This window comes from Bufo gargarizans, chromosome 9 (genome assembly GCF_014858855.1).
Source record: "Bufo gargarizans isolate SCDJY-AF-19 chromosome 9, ASM1485885v1, whole genome shotgun sequence".
NCBI lineage: Eukaryota > Metazoa > Chordata > Amphibia > Anura > Bufonidae > Bufo > Bufo gargarizans.
The window spans coordinates 178,347,597-178,361,686 of record NC_058088.1 but is presented as its reverse complement, the minus strand read 5'-3'; the positions used below and the strand labels follow the sequence as shown (position 1 = coordinate 178,361,686).

At 49.0% G+C, this 14,090-nt stretch overlaps 1 protein-coding gene across 2 annotated transcripts; it reads right to left on the bottom strand.

The window, feature by feature from the left end:
- Positions 1-806: 806 nt before the first annotated feature.
- Positions 807-12,608, bottom strand: ST6GALNAC4 (ST6 N-acetylgalactosaminide alpha-2,6-sialyltransferase 4). Of its 2 annotated transcripts, XM_044268584.1 has the most exons (6): positions 12,033-12,608; positions 10,669-10,710; positions 10,031-10,177; positions 7,665-8,074; positions 3,159-3,266; positions 807-2,203 (listed from the first exon to the last, which is right to left on the bottom strand). In XM_044268584.1, exons 2-6 carry the CDS (start codon positions 10,678-10,680, stop codon positions 2,017-2,019), a joined length of 864 nt encoding a protein of 287 aa, XP_044124519.1. In that variant the 5' UTR covers positions 10,681-10,710; positions 12,033-12,608; the 3' UTR covers positions 807-2,016. The 2 variants fall into 2 exon arrangements, with proteins under 2 accessions (XP_044124519.1, XP_044124517.1); XM_044268582.1 differs by lacking the exons at positions 10,669-10,710; positions 12,033-12,608 and having other exon boundaries at positions 10,031-10,290.
- Positions 12,609-14,090: the final 1,482 nt, after the last annotated feature.

Sequence of the window (14,090 nt, the reverse complement as noted above, 5' to 3'; positions counted from 1 at the left end):
GAGCTAAAACAGGTTTTTCAATTGGTTTTATTAAAAATCTTGAGCCCTTTTCTCTGTACAGCCTTGAGATTCTCCAGTAGCAGGCTCAGAATTTTCACTATTTTCCGTCAGGCAACGCTGACCTTCTAAACACTCATCATGGCTCAGATCTTATCTTACTGATAAGAATGTGACTTAAGTAAGTGTGTATGACCTCTTAGTAATTTAGAGATAAGGGTTATTAGATGACGCAGCTAGACAAAATGTTAACCCTTTGTGACAAAACGGCTTAATATTTTTAGTAAAGACCAATTGAAAAAAATGATTTTTAGCCCAAAATGAATCAGAAAAAAAAAAATCCCCCGAAGGTGTACATAACCTTAAACTGCAGGACAACCCCATTAAAGGCTATGGACACCTTCGGGGCAAACTTTTTATGATTGTATTTTACTGATTTTAGGCAAAAAATTATAATTTTTTCAATTGGCCTTTATTAAAAATGTTTTATTTTATTAAAAAAGGGGTTTAAAAATGTTTTATTCTATTTAAAATGTTCAGCCGTTTCTGAGTAAGGCTCCATTCACACGTCCGTGGTGTGTTGCGGACCCGCAAATTGTGGATCCGCAACACACCGGCCCGGCACCCCTATAGAAATGCCTATTCTTGTCGGCAGCTGCGGACAAGAATAGGATATGTTCTATGTTTTGCGGAGCTGCGGACCCATGCTTTGTGCTGTCCGCATCCATTCCATCCACATAGAGAATGAATGGGTCCGCACCCGTTCCGCAAAATTGCGGGATGGATGCGGACCCATTTGCGGACGTGTGAATGGAGCCTAACAGGTGTTAAAATCTGTCTGTTTGCAAGCTGTCACTTTCTGTTTTCTTTCAATCCCGTCACTTGACGGCTCATGTGTAGCTCTTATCTCTGATCTTCTGACCTCCTAAACGATCATTATGGCTCAATGTTTATCAAACTTGATAAGAATATGGCTTAAATAGGTCTGATAAGAGCTACACATGAGCTGTCAGCTGACAGGATTTAAAGAAAACACAAAGGACTTGCAAACGGACTGAGTTTTAACCCTTGTGTCTCAGAAACAGCTGAACATTTTTAATAAAGACCAATTGAAAAAAATGACTTTTAACCCAAAATGAGTAAAATGCAATCCTAAACAAAAAGCCCTCAAAGGTGTCCATATCCTTTAATGAAATCTCATCTTTGAGGCTATTGCACTCCACTCATCCCTAGAAAACTCATAACTTTATAGCAACAGCTGGCTTATAGGAGTTGTCCCACCATAAGAACTTTATTGCCTATCCACAGGATAGGTGATAAATATCTGATCGTGGGGGTCTGACTGCTGGGATGCCTTTGGAGTGGCGGTCGCACTTGCATGCTGCCTTTCCATTCATCTCTCTGCCAGAGATAGCCCTGCACAAATATCAGAAAATAATAAATCCGGAGGGCCCCTTTAGCGGCCTGTGATACTAACAAAGTCCCCAGTACCTGTAATAACTTGCGGTTGTCAGAACTTGCCGTACACAAGTGGAATTGTTAAAAAGATTTGCTGCGCCAACAAAAAAACTGTTGTTTTAACACTGAGGTTTGTGGCTCCCCCCGGTGGTGCTTGGAGGAACTGCAGAAGCCATGATTAGAACCACATAAATAAATAATACTGCTTGATCCATACAAAATCCAGCATGATGCTGCTCGGTGCACGTCACAGCAGCAAAGTAGCGTCTGTACGTGGCCTCAGTTCTTCCGAGAGCACTACAAACGCCTACTTAATGTACGTGCACCCGCTTGCTTTTACCCTGTGCCTCCCCCAAACACATGCAAGCGGCAAATGTCTTAAAAGAGTCATAAAAAGTATACAAATAAATGAGCAGGTTTAGGATTGTCATAATACTTTTCTCCTGTGATTTCCACGGAACGTCAAGAGCTGCGGGGACTGACGCCTGAGATCATCCGCTTTACCTGCCTCCGTTAAAAAAATGGCTGCTTGTCAGTATAAAAAGGAGGTCGCTGCCAGCCTCAAGCCTCCCAGGATGGGTGTTTAAAATAGATCCGTTTCCTTCGGGCCCAGCGGGAGAAGACGGCTTTCTCGGTGATGAAGCGATGGGCTCCCCGTGACGCTCTCTCGTGCATCATGTAAGTCGTACATTCATCCAGCCGCCCCTTTTCATAATAATGGTAAGGCACCGGCGGGTGTGAGCTGTCCCTGGGGGAAGATGGCATTATATTAGTTATAGGCCAAACCGTTCCCTCTCCTGACAAGTCTGCTTTAGTAACGGCGTGCATCCCCCGTGTAATAACAATTCTGGAGCATCTATTCTTATGACTCTATGTTGTGGCGTTCCCCTATTACTCCTCCTAGAAGTTATGAATGCATTGCTAGCAGTTCGCAGTGAAGATCCAGATGGATGTTACCAGTCGGGGGCGTGTCCCTGCACAGTCTGATACTATCCAATCAGTGCTGCCAGTGTAAGACTGTGCAGGGACACGCCCCCGACTGGATCTTCATTGCAGACTGCTAGTAATTCATTCCTAACTTTTAGAAGGAATAATAGAGGTATGGCACAAAATAAGAATAGATGCTCCAGAATTGTTATTCCATGGGGGATCTAAGTAGTTACTAAAACAGAAGAGGGGATAGGGGGGCGGAGCGTGACACGCATACCATGAACACAACGGAAAGATCAGTGTCATGCCCCGCCCCCTCAGGCCCTGCACTAGACACGGGCCAGATCTATTAATACTATTGTAAGGTAACGGCAGAAACTTCTTTACACACGCGAGCATTAATACATTAAAGGGGTATTCCGGTTATATAACGTTATCCTGTGGAGAGGATCAGTGGGGATCCTACCGCCAATCACGAGAACGGGAGCCCCGTACCCTGTGGAGCGGGACAGTCGGGCTCCAATCATTTCTATGGGACTTCCGGAAATAGCTGAACGCTGTATTTCGCCATCTCCGGAAGTCCCATAGAAATGAATGGAGCCGCAGGGCATATGCTCGGTTCATTTTAAGGGGCTCCATGGGGTATAGGGTTCCAGCGGTAGGACTCTCACCGATCTAATGTGTATAGGGATAACGTTATATAACCGGACTACCCCTTTAACTTCCAGTGACCTGCTGGACGGGGATTGCACCAGTCCGTACTGTCTCCTTACCTGCAGTAGTTCTCGCTCACCATCCCGTACACGGAGACCTCCTCACACAGATCCATGGCCAAGATCATAGTGAACCAGCCAGTGCTAAGGAACGTACCAGACATGGCTCTGCGGGCACAGAATGAAGGGAAGGGGGTTATATGGAACCAACGTGCATCCACCTCCAGAACGCCTCTTCATTCATGACTATGACTGAAAAGACCTTAAAGGGGTATTCCGGTTAGATTAAGCACATTCATTTCAACAGGGGTACAGGACCCACGTTCTCGTGATTGGTGGGAGTCCCAGTAGTAGGATCCCCACCGATCTAATAGTTATCACCTATCCTGTGGATTAGGCTACTTTCACACCAGCGTTTTCAATTCCGCTATTGAGATCCGTCATAGGATCTCAATAGCGGAAGACAACGCTTCCATTTTGTCCCTATTCATTGTCAATGGAGACAAAACTGAACCAAACGAAACGGAATGCTCCAAAATGCGTTCCGTTTGGTTGCGTCCCCATCGCGGACAGAATCGTTTTTCTGTCCGCGATGTGGTGCGGAGCAAGAAGGATCCGTCCTGACACGCAATGTAAGTCAATGGGATGGATCCGTTTTCTCTGACACAATAGAAAACTGATCCGTCATGGCTGTAGAAGACGTAATACAACCGGATCCGTTCATGGCGGATGCATGTGGTTGTATTATTGTAACGGAAACGTTTTTGCAGATCCACGACGGATCTGCAAAAAACGCTAGTGTGAAAGTAGCCTAAGGGATAACTTAAAGGGAACCTGTCACCCAAAAATCGCCTATTAAGCTGTTTACAGTACCTTATAGTGCTGTATACTCGTTTCTTGATGCACTTTTTGTTCGTTTTCCCGCATGTATGCTCAGTCAGAAATCGATGTTATATTCAGCTGCTGCCCCGTGCTTCAAGTCAGGCTTGAAGTCACGGGGGCAGCGGCCGGGCGCGGGCGCGTTTGATACAGGATGTCGGGCGCATGCGCAGTGCGGCGAAAGTAAGACGGCGCGTAGTACGCGCGGCAGCCGGGACCGCGCTCCTGCCGCCCTTTACTGCGCATGCGGCCGTTGAGCGCGGTCCCGGATTCGGAGTTCGGCTGTCAGTAACAGAGGCAGGGGGCGGGGAGAGGGCCATGTAAGACGCCGAGGCCGCTGCCCCCGTGACTTCAAGCCTGACTTGAAGCACGGGGCAGCAGCTGAATATAACATCGATTTCTGAATGAGCATACATGCTGCAAAACTAACAAAAAGTGCATCAGGAAACGACTATACAGCACTATAAGGTACTGTAAACAGCTTAATAGGCGATTTTTGGGTGACAGGTTCCCTTTAATCTAACTGGAATACCCAGGTTTTTTTTCATGACACCTAGGGCTTTGTATTAAAATATTTTGGTTTCCCCCCCTTTTTAGGTTTAATTTGGGGAAAATGGCAAAAATTGTAGTTTTTATAATTTTTTAAATTTACAAACACAAAAATAACTCTGTATTTTGTCTCTGTTTCTGGGCATTTTTTATTATTTTCTTTGTATATTCTTTTTTTTATAACTGATATGTAATATACTTTTGGCACATAATATGTCCTCAAGTGGTCATTTAAAGGGTCATTTATCCAGTGTCTAAAACATGCCCCCCAATGCCCGGGCCCCTCATGTAGATTGTACTTACCCCGCTTCCTGGCACCGCTCCTGATCTCCGCACAGCTGCCACTGCCACATCTCCTGCGATGCTAGGGAGGCTCCCGCCGTCGCTGGATGTTTTGATCTCTGCGACGGGGAGATGCAGTGGCGGCTGTGCAGGGACCAGGAGTGACGCGGATGCTGGGGAATGGGGTAAGTATAAACTATATGAGGGGCCCGGGCATTGGAGGAATGTTTTAGACATTAAAGATCTCTGGGGAACACCGATACTTACTTTATTTTGCACTTCCCCACTGTAACTGGGGTATCCAAAGGAGCCCTAGTTACAGGGGAAAACAGCCTTTCATGGGGCATTCTACATGGGCTGAGTTGATCAGGGTCTGCTAAGACCCTGCAGCTCTGCCATACCCGAAACACCCGGTGATCAAGTGATTGCCGGGTCTAATAGAGAACATAGCCTCTTCCTCTGTTCATTGCATACGGCTCATTGAGCACTATGCACCGAGCACAGGAGAAGGGAGCAGCCGTAATAAACTGCTTCTGTCTTCTCCTCGGGGTCCCTGACTGTCCCTGACATTAAGGAACCTGACCTGCCCCTGCTAGAAGGAAAGCTTTATTTCAGCACTGTACAGGTACGGCGCTCCTGTTTAAAGCCATGCTGCCAATGTTTATATAAGTGCTGACTGCACAGGACATAAACAGTTAGCAACTGTTGAAAGGGTTAAAGATGTAGCCATTATAGGGCATATGGATGTCATAGAGAGGTCCACTGGTTGGGGCCCCTCCCTACCAGCCAAAGCTGCCAACAATCAGCTATGGCCACCTTCAGAGGGTAATTTTTTTTTATGATTGCATTTTGCTCATTTTGGGCTAAAAATAATTTTTTTAATTGGTCTTTATTAAAAATAATAAGCCGTTCTGTCACAAAAGGGTTAACTATTTGTCTAGCTGTGTGAATCCTACTTTCACTTGCCTTATCTCTAAATTACTAAAAGGTCAGTAAGATAAGAAGTGAGCTATAATGAGTGTTTAAACAGCAAAAAAACTGAGCCCGCTACTAAAGAATCTCAAGGCTGTACAGAGAAAGGGGCTCAAAATTTAACAAAGACCAATTGCAAAAAAAGATTTTTAGCTCAAAATGAGTACAATGCAATAATAATAATAATAATAAAAAATTGCCCCCCGAAGGTGAACATAGCCTTTAAAGGGACACTGACAGGCCCAATAAACATATTTAGTTATTCCTATGCAGTCATAGGTCTATTCAAGTGTATTCCAATCACATAAAAGTACCCCCTGTCCGCATTTTAAACCATGTAAAAACAACTTTATAATCATCTGTCAATCACCTTCCTTTATGCCCAAGGGGCGTTTTTACTCCTACCTTTGTGCCCAGCCGCGCCCCAACTGTCGCTTCCTAGCGCCACCCAGCTCATTATTATTCACTGCGCTGGGCGGCGTTTACAGTCCTCGATCCTCCCGAGCCGGCGCAGGCGCAGCAGGAGACGCTGGCATTGAATAAGGGACGCAGGCGCACTGCGAGTGAGGGTGCCGGGCAAGTTATCCGGCGCACGCGCAGAAGGTACAAGTGAGTTCAATGCAGCAGGAGACCCTGGCATTGTACTCACTTGTACCTTCTGCGCGTGCGCCGGATAACTTGCGAGCCCTGTATTCCCCCGCACAGTGGAATGCCCCCTCAGTGCCCTTACATAGTAGTGCTGATCGGCGGGGGGGCTGGGAGTCAGACCCCTGCCGATCTGATACTGATGACCTATCCTGAGTGAAGCTCATCAATATTAAACACTTTAAAGGGAGTCTGTCACCTAAAAAAATCTGTTCCAAAGTTAATATACCACCACCACGTAGGGTAGGTGCACCTAAACATAACCATACCTTTACCATTACCTACCACCCATGGGTGATTATCATATTAAATAAATCTCTTTTAGGCTCAGTCTGTGTTACTAGTTGGGTCATGTCCTTGCACAGTATGATACTATCCAATCAGTGCTGCCATTGTCAGACTGTGCAGGGACACCCCAACTGGTAACACCCTTCTGGACCTTTATTGCAGACTACTGTCAATTCATTCATAAACTTCTAGTAGGAATAAGAGAGGAATGGCACAGCAAAGAGTCATAGGAATAGATGCTCCAGAGTTGTTATTACATGGGGGGCTGCAAATGCTGCTTACTAAAACAGACATGTCACGAGAGGGGATAGGTCTGCTTTATTTTTATTATGGCAAAAGGAGGGGGCTGATCTGAATTTTTACATAAATGTTTTTGTTTTTTTTTAATTAGGGGACTTGAATACACAATCTTTAGATGGTTTCTCCTATATCTCCTATACACTGCAATGTATTATCGTTGCAGTGTATGGGAGATTTGTTATGTTCCCATGGTTTCCTGCCATCTTCGGCCTCATCTACAGCTGTAAGAGAGACTGAGGCTATTGCAGAGAAGGAACGTCTTCCTCGGAAGCTATTTGGGCCCTGGGAGTGCCGCGCAGTGCTCCCAGCAAAACCCGCCTCATATGCCGTGGTCACAATTGACCACATCAGAGGGGTAATGTTTGTGCCGATCGCAGACACTGCCTCTACTTGACATCACTGGCCCAGGAGGAGGCTGCAGCACTCACCAGAGCATCATGCCCTCCTCAAACAGCTGATTGGCGGGGGTGTCAAGAGTCAGACCCCCACCAATCGGATACTGGTGACCTACCCTGAGGGATAGGCCATTAATATCAAACTCCTGGGTAACCCCTCAGGAAGTGCCAGGCTCACGTCCACATGGGGGCCCCACTAGTTATATCTGCCACACCTATGAATATCTATAGACAACTCATAATGGTGGACACGTACCTGTTCTTCCCAGTCTCATTCTGGAAGACCTGGTCACAGTGGGCCATCATATTCTGAGTAAGCGTGTAGATATTAACTCCAGGAAACTTGCCCTTAGCTCGTACCAAGGCGCGATACATGATCCCGTGGTCAACGTCCATCTGTCTGGGGGGTCCCCAAATCACATACACAGTGTCCTGGGAGTGCTGGAAGAAGTAGGTCTGGTTGCGTAGCAGTAGAGGTACACTTGTATGAGACACAACCCTCAGGGTGCTGCGGCTGCCGACGTCTGACTCGTAGCCGAGAGTAGGAGCTGTGTTCATGCGCAGGACGCACTCGGCCTGGTCAATGTGCGGCCCCAGGCCAGAGCCAAGCATCTGCCCTGAGCTGGACACCACGGCGCAGGTTTTACAGGGATTCCTGACCAGAGGCTTCAGAAAAGAGCAAAAAGGAAAATGCTGATCAGACAATGTCAGGAGGAGGGTTGGTGGCGCAGCATTACAGATTTCAATACCAGAGGGGTGGGGGCAATCAATAGTTGGAAGGGGCCATGGCGATCGGGCAAGCGCTGCCGCCACTTCATTGTATACCAAGCACAGCGCCGTAAATTGTATAGTGGCTGGGCTTGGTACTGCAGCTCAGTCCCATCAGGCCTTTCCAACAGCTGACCAGCAGGGGTGCCAGGGGGTAGCCTTCTCCTCTGTCCGCCTGTATGTGCTATGCTATAATACAGTCAGGATAACAGCCACAGATGCTGTGTGTGCAGCGAAGGACAGGAGCTGGAATGAGGCAGAGGATGGTGACGATCTGGGGGAGAGAGCGGTTCACAGGCAGAGAAGTGAGTGACCTTGCACACTCGCTCATCACTCCCCAGTCTATGCTCCCAGTATCACTAACCTGCATCACTGCTATACAGCTCTCTCTCCTTATCATCTCCTTCTTTAGGCCTTTTGCACACAAACGTGGCCCCGTGGCCGTGCTGCGGCCCGCAAATTGCAGGCAGCAATGCACGAACACCTAACGTGGGGCAGCCGCAGCGGATCGCGGACCCATTCACTTCAATGGGTTCGCGATCCGGCCGCTCTACAAAAAGATAGGACATGTTCTATCTTTTTTGCGGAACGGAAGTACGGGACGAAACCCCACGGAAGCACTCCGTAGGGTTCCGTTTCGCATCTCCGGATTTGCGGACCCATTGAAGTGAATGGGTCCGCATCCGTGATGCGGAATGCACAAGGCACCGCGCCCGTGTATTGCGGATCCGCAAATGCGGATCTGCAATACGGCCGCGGAGCGCACACGTCCGTGTGCAATAAGCTTTACAGAGGATTTTTATGAAGTAAGCAGGAAAGAAGGAGATGAGGAAGATCTGAGGGAGACAGAAGGGACGGAGGTTAGTGATCGCACATACTGGGAGCATAGACTGGGGACTGATGGATGAGTGTGAACAGCTCTCTCCCCCAGATCGTCGTCATCATCTACTTCATTCCAGCTCCTGCCCTTCACTGCACACACAAATTAGGGGTGGAGCTCACATCACCGTTACGGATTCCATTATTGTTTTCCGTAATAACGGAAAATAACGGAATCCATAAGACGGAAGCCTATAAGAGGCATTCAGTTTTCATCCTTCATAATACAAGTCTATGGACAGCATAACGGATCCGTCCTGGTTTCCATTATGCAGGAGTCCTCCCCTGCATAACAGAAACGGGACGGATCCGTTTTGCAGCCCATAGACTTCTATTAGAGGCTTTCCGTTATGCATTCCGTCATAGAATTGCGTTAGGGTCCGTGGTAGTGGATTCCATAACGCAATTCACCTTTTACCACCAAACGAAGTGTGAACCGAATTTCGTAAGCGGAAATTCGCTCATCTCTAGTTATAACGGAAAACAGTAACGGAATCCATAACGGTGATGTGAACCCGCCCTTAGCCTGAAGGGAGACCCCTAGTGGCCAGCAATTAGGGGTGCTTTTAGAGGTGGAAGACAACATTTTTGTCAAAGCTCATGCACACGACTGTATGTATTTAGCGGTTCGCAAAACACAGATCCGCCCAAAAAAAAAAAAAAAAGGATGACATCCGTATTGCATCCATTTTTTGTTTGCGGATACATTAGAACAATGCCTGTCCTGTTCCGCAAAACGGACAAGAATAGGGCATGTTCTATTTTTTGGCAGAAAGGACATGCGGAAACACGGAAACGGAGTGCACATGTAGTCATTTCCGTTTTTTTTTTTGCGGACCCATTGATCACTTTGGTATCCCCCTACCCTGTGGATAGGGGATAACTTGAAAACGTGGCACACCCCTTTAACAGGTTAATGTGTAAGAACGTAACATTTCGGTCACAGACGCATTAGCCCGTGTACAGTGCGCTCACCTCGCCATCTGGAAGTCTGCTGTATCCCCAGAGCTGCAGTTCGTGAGGTAGAAAAGATGGCGGCTCTGCCGGTTCCTTGATGTTTGCTTTAATCCAGCACAACCAGAGGATGACACAGAGCAGCAGACTGGACACACACACCCGACTCTGTGAAACGGACCACGTAGGAGACTTAGAGAAGAAGCATTCTATATTAGAGGGCATCTGTCAGCAGCTTTGTCCCTATGACACTGACTGACCTGTTCCATGTGCACTTGGCAGCTGAAGGCGTCTGTGTTGATCCCATGTTCATATGTGCCCCTCATTTGCATAATTTTTCTCTGCAATGCGGGCACATATGAACATGGCACCGACACAGATTCCTTCAGCTGCCAAGTGCAAATGTACCAGGTCAGCCAGTGTCATAGGTACAAAACTGCTGACAGATGCCCCTCAAAACTCACATATAGATCCGTGGCAGCACAATCCACAGACGTGTCATGCAGATTCTGCCGCAGATATCACCCCTGTTCATTGAATTCTTTCCCGTATACTTGGGTGGCATTTTCTAACCCTCATCCACCTGTATCGTACGCTCATTTGCTGCAAATAATGCCACGTCTGAATATGGCCTTGGCAGAGCTCTGCACATCACTTACTAAGATCTTCATGTTTCATCAGATGCGGGGACTCGGGAGGGCCTGCAACAGAGAGCACACAGGGCGAGTAAAACAACATCAGTATACAGAGCACCCATATTACCTCATACCCGTAAAAATGCCCATAATAAAGGATAAAAGCTTGGGCACTGATGGGCTGTAGTGGGTGCTTCTCCCCAGTGATGGGGGCACTGATGGGCTGTAGTGGGTGCTTCTCCCTACTGATGGGCTGTAGTGGGTGCTTCTCCCTACTGATGGGCTGTTAGTGGGTGCTTCTCCCCAGTGATGGGGGCACTGATGGGCTGTAGTGGGTGCTTCTCCCTAGTGATGGGCTGTTAGTGGGTGCTTCTCTCCAGTGATGGGGGCACTGATGGGCTGTAGTGGGTGCTTCTCTCCAGTGATGGGGGCACTGATGGGCTGTTAGTGGGTGCTTCTCTCCAGTGATGGGGGCACTGATGGACTGCAGTGGGTGCTTCTCCCCAGTGATGGGTTGTTAGTGGGTGCTTCTCCCCAGTGATGGGGGCACTGATGGGCTGTAGTGGGTGCTTCTCCCTAGTGATGGGCTGTTAGTGGGTGCTTCTCTCCAGTGATGGGGGCACTGATGGGCTGCAGTGGGTGCTTCTCTCCAGTGATGGGGGCACTGATGGGCTGTAGTGGGTGCTTCCCCCCAGTGATGGGCTGTAGTGGTTGCTTCTCTCCAGTGATGGAGGCACTTATGGGATGCTAGTGGGTGCTTCTCCCCAGTGATGGGGGCACTGATGGGCTGTAGTGGGTGCTTCTCCCTAGTGATGGGCTGTAGTGGGTGCTTCTCCCCAGTGATGGGGGCACTGATGTGCTGTAGTGGGTGCTTCTCCCCACTGATGGGCTGTAGTGGATGCTTCTCCCCAATGATGGGCTGTAGTGGGTGCTTCTCCCCAGTGATGGGCTGTAGTGGGTGCTTCTCCCACTGATAGGCTGTAGTGGTTGCTTCTCCCCACTGATGGGCTGTAGTGGGTGCTTCTCCCCAGTCATGGGGGCACTGGTGGGCTGTAGTGGGTGCTTCTCCCCACTGATGGGCTGTAGTGGGTGCTTCTCCCTAGTGATGGGCTGTAGTGGGTGCTTCTCCCCACTGATGGGCTGTAGTGGGTGCTTCTCCCTAGTGATGGGCTGTAGTGGGTGCTTCTCCCACTGACGGGCTGTAGTGGGTGCTGACACCCACATTATTCTCCCCTGGTCCTGGCATCGTGCAGACACCCTTACAGTAAATGGCTGCCAGCCTCCGCACAGCTCCAGAGAACCGGCCATGCAGAGCACGTAGGCAGCGGTGCCCGCATCCCTGGCACTGCCAGCCCTTACTGCTTCCTCCCAGACCCGGGCGCACTCACCTCCCCGATGCCCGCTGCATCGGTCACCCCGGTCTGGGTATCCCTGGCATGGGACGAGCAGATAACACAGTCCGAGGCCCGAGGTGGAGGCCTCCTCCTTACCCCGGATAAGGAAGCAGCGGTCCCGCCCCATGTTCACTGCGGGGGGCGACCAGAGACAGGACGCGGCGCTGGCACTGCCCTCACACGCTCAGCACACAGGCCTTATCATGTGCAGTCTGAGGAATTGCCAGGCTCCAGCGGGACTATACAATGCAGGGGAATTGCATACATAGCAATTCCTTACCATGTGTCCATATAGAGGCAGCTGTAAGGGGCCCCTGGAAGGGAGGGGAACCACAGGCAGCCACCATCTTCTTCTCCAGAACCTCCTGCTGAAGATCACAGGGACCTCTTATAAAGGATGGGAAGGGGGAAGTAAGTCACCATGTTGTGCCACCGCTCCTCCTCCTACCGTAATGTGAAGCAAAATATCCACATACCTCCCAACCATCCGGGATCCCGCGGTGCTGGAACCGCTCATGTGTCCAATTCAGCAACTGGGAAATCAAATTCCCAACCGGGAATACAGGCCGCCCTCATTCACAGACGACAGGCTGCCACAAATGGCGCCTATCTGCTGTAAAAAAAAGAGTTCCCCATAATTTCTCAGTAGGAAACAACCGACGGGGACGCAGCGTTATACAGCGGACAGACGTCACCTGCACGTCGACATCTGCGGGTCTCCAGAGCAGAGGGTGAAATCCACAGCCATTTATGCTGCCAAATTTCCATGGAATTCGACAGTATCCCCTGCATTTTAGGTCCCGTGTGGACGGACCCCTAGACATCTGTGTAAACGCGTGCATCTTACTCGCATGCGGAGTGTGATGCGACGTTACGGTGCGTGCTCCAGGCACAGCGCCAAATGCATCCATCCAGGTTCCCGACAGTTACCTGACATATGCCAGAAGAGCTTCCTTGGGTAAAGGGATTGGTGTTTTCAGTGAAGAGGTATCTCCTTTCAAAACATACAGTCTGGGTTCCCGTCCTCTCCAGGCAAGATGGGGATCGGGATACCCCATTCTGGAGATTGGCGAATGCATTGCTTGACCACACTACAAAGGGATTCGTCCATTACGCCACGCAGAGCTTAGAATTGAACATGAACGGTCAGGAGAGGACTGGCCATAGACCCTACATGGAAATGTCCCAGTGGGCCAATGCCTCAGGGGCCACCCGATCCCTTCTCATGGCCGCCGGCCGTGTACATAACGATCCGATGCACTCAGTATTAATGCTAAAAGGTTTATCGGCCCATATAAGATCACGGCCATTATTAATCCTGTAGCTTTTCGTTTTGAGCTTCCTCAAGCCCTGAAAATTCATAATGTGTTCCGTAGGTCTTTGTTCAAAAATATGTGGAACCTTTAAAGCCATCCTCCTTGCCATCTGCTCCGATCATGGTGGGCGATAATTTGGAATTCAAGATCGTCAAAATAGTTGGCTCTCGAGTTCTCCGGGGATCCCTTCAATAACTTGTCCACTAGAGAGAGTAATGGACTGGGGGAGAGGTGGGTGCTGGCATCCACCCGGATAAGGATAAGGTCGGTCCGGATAAGGTCGGTCCTGGGTGCCCGGAGGTCACCCGTAGAAGGGGGGGGGGTACTGTCACGGACGTTCCTGGGGCAGGTACCAGGAGATTAGGGAGACTGGCAACACGTGGGTTAAATTGACAAGTTCCTTGTGGATCTTATTGTGTCTGTGTTTTGGTGAACGCCACACCCCTGCTTCAGGTGTTGCTTGTTGGTAATTTACCTTCCCCATAAGTAGCCGCTTCTCACTCGTGGAGGTGCAGTTTATAGATTGTCTTCCTGTCTTCTTACTAGCCGGTCGGTTGTACTCTGTGGTGCTTCTGGAGTTGCCAGTTTTCTACTTTAAGCTGTCTTATCTTTTCTTATTGTATTGTGTTTGTTATATTCCCTGTTGTTTGTATCTGGGCCTGAGACAGAGACTTCTATTTGTCCATTTGGGGAGGAATTAGTTGTCTCTGGTCCTAACCTTATTCCAGGGCTTTCT

Excerpts from the sequence above, each read along its gene's own strand:
- ST6GALNAC4 (XM_044268582.1), bottom strand. The coding sequence starts at position 10,234 with ATGCCCTCTAATATAGAATGCTTCTTCTCTAAGTCTCCTACGTGGTCC. Across the intron at positions 3,267-7,664 it reads AATGAGACTGGGAAGAACAG|AGCCATGTCTGGTACGTTCC; the intron begins GTACGTGTCCAC and ends CTGTGCCCGCAG. Across the intron at positions 2,204-3,158 it reads GTGAGCGAGAACTACTGCAG|GGACAGCTCACACCCGCCGG; the intron begins GTAAGGAGACAG and ends ATCTTCCCCCAG.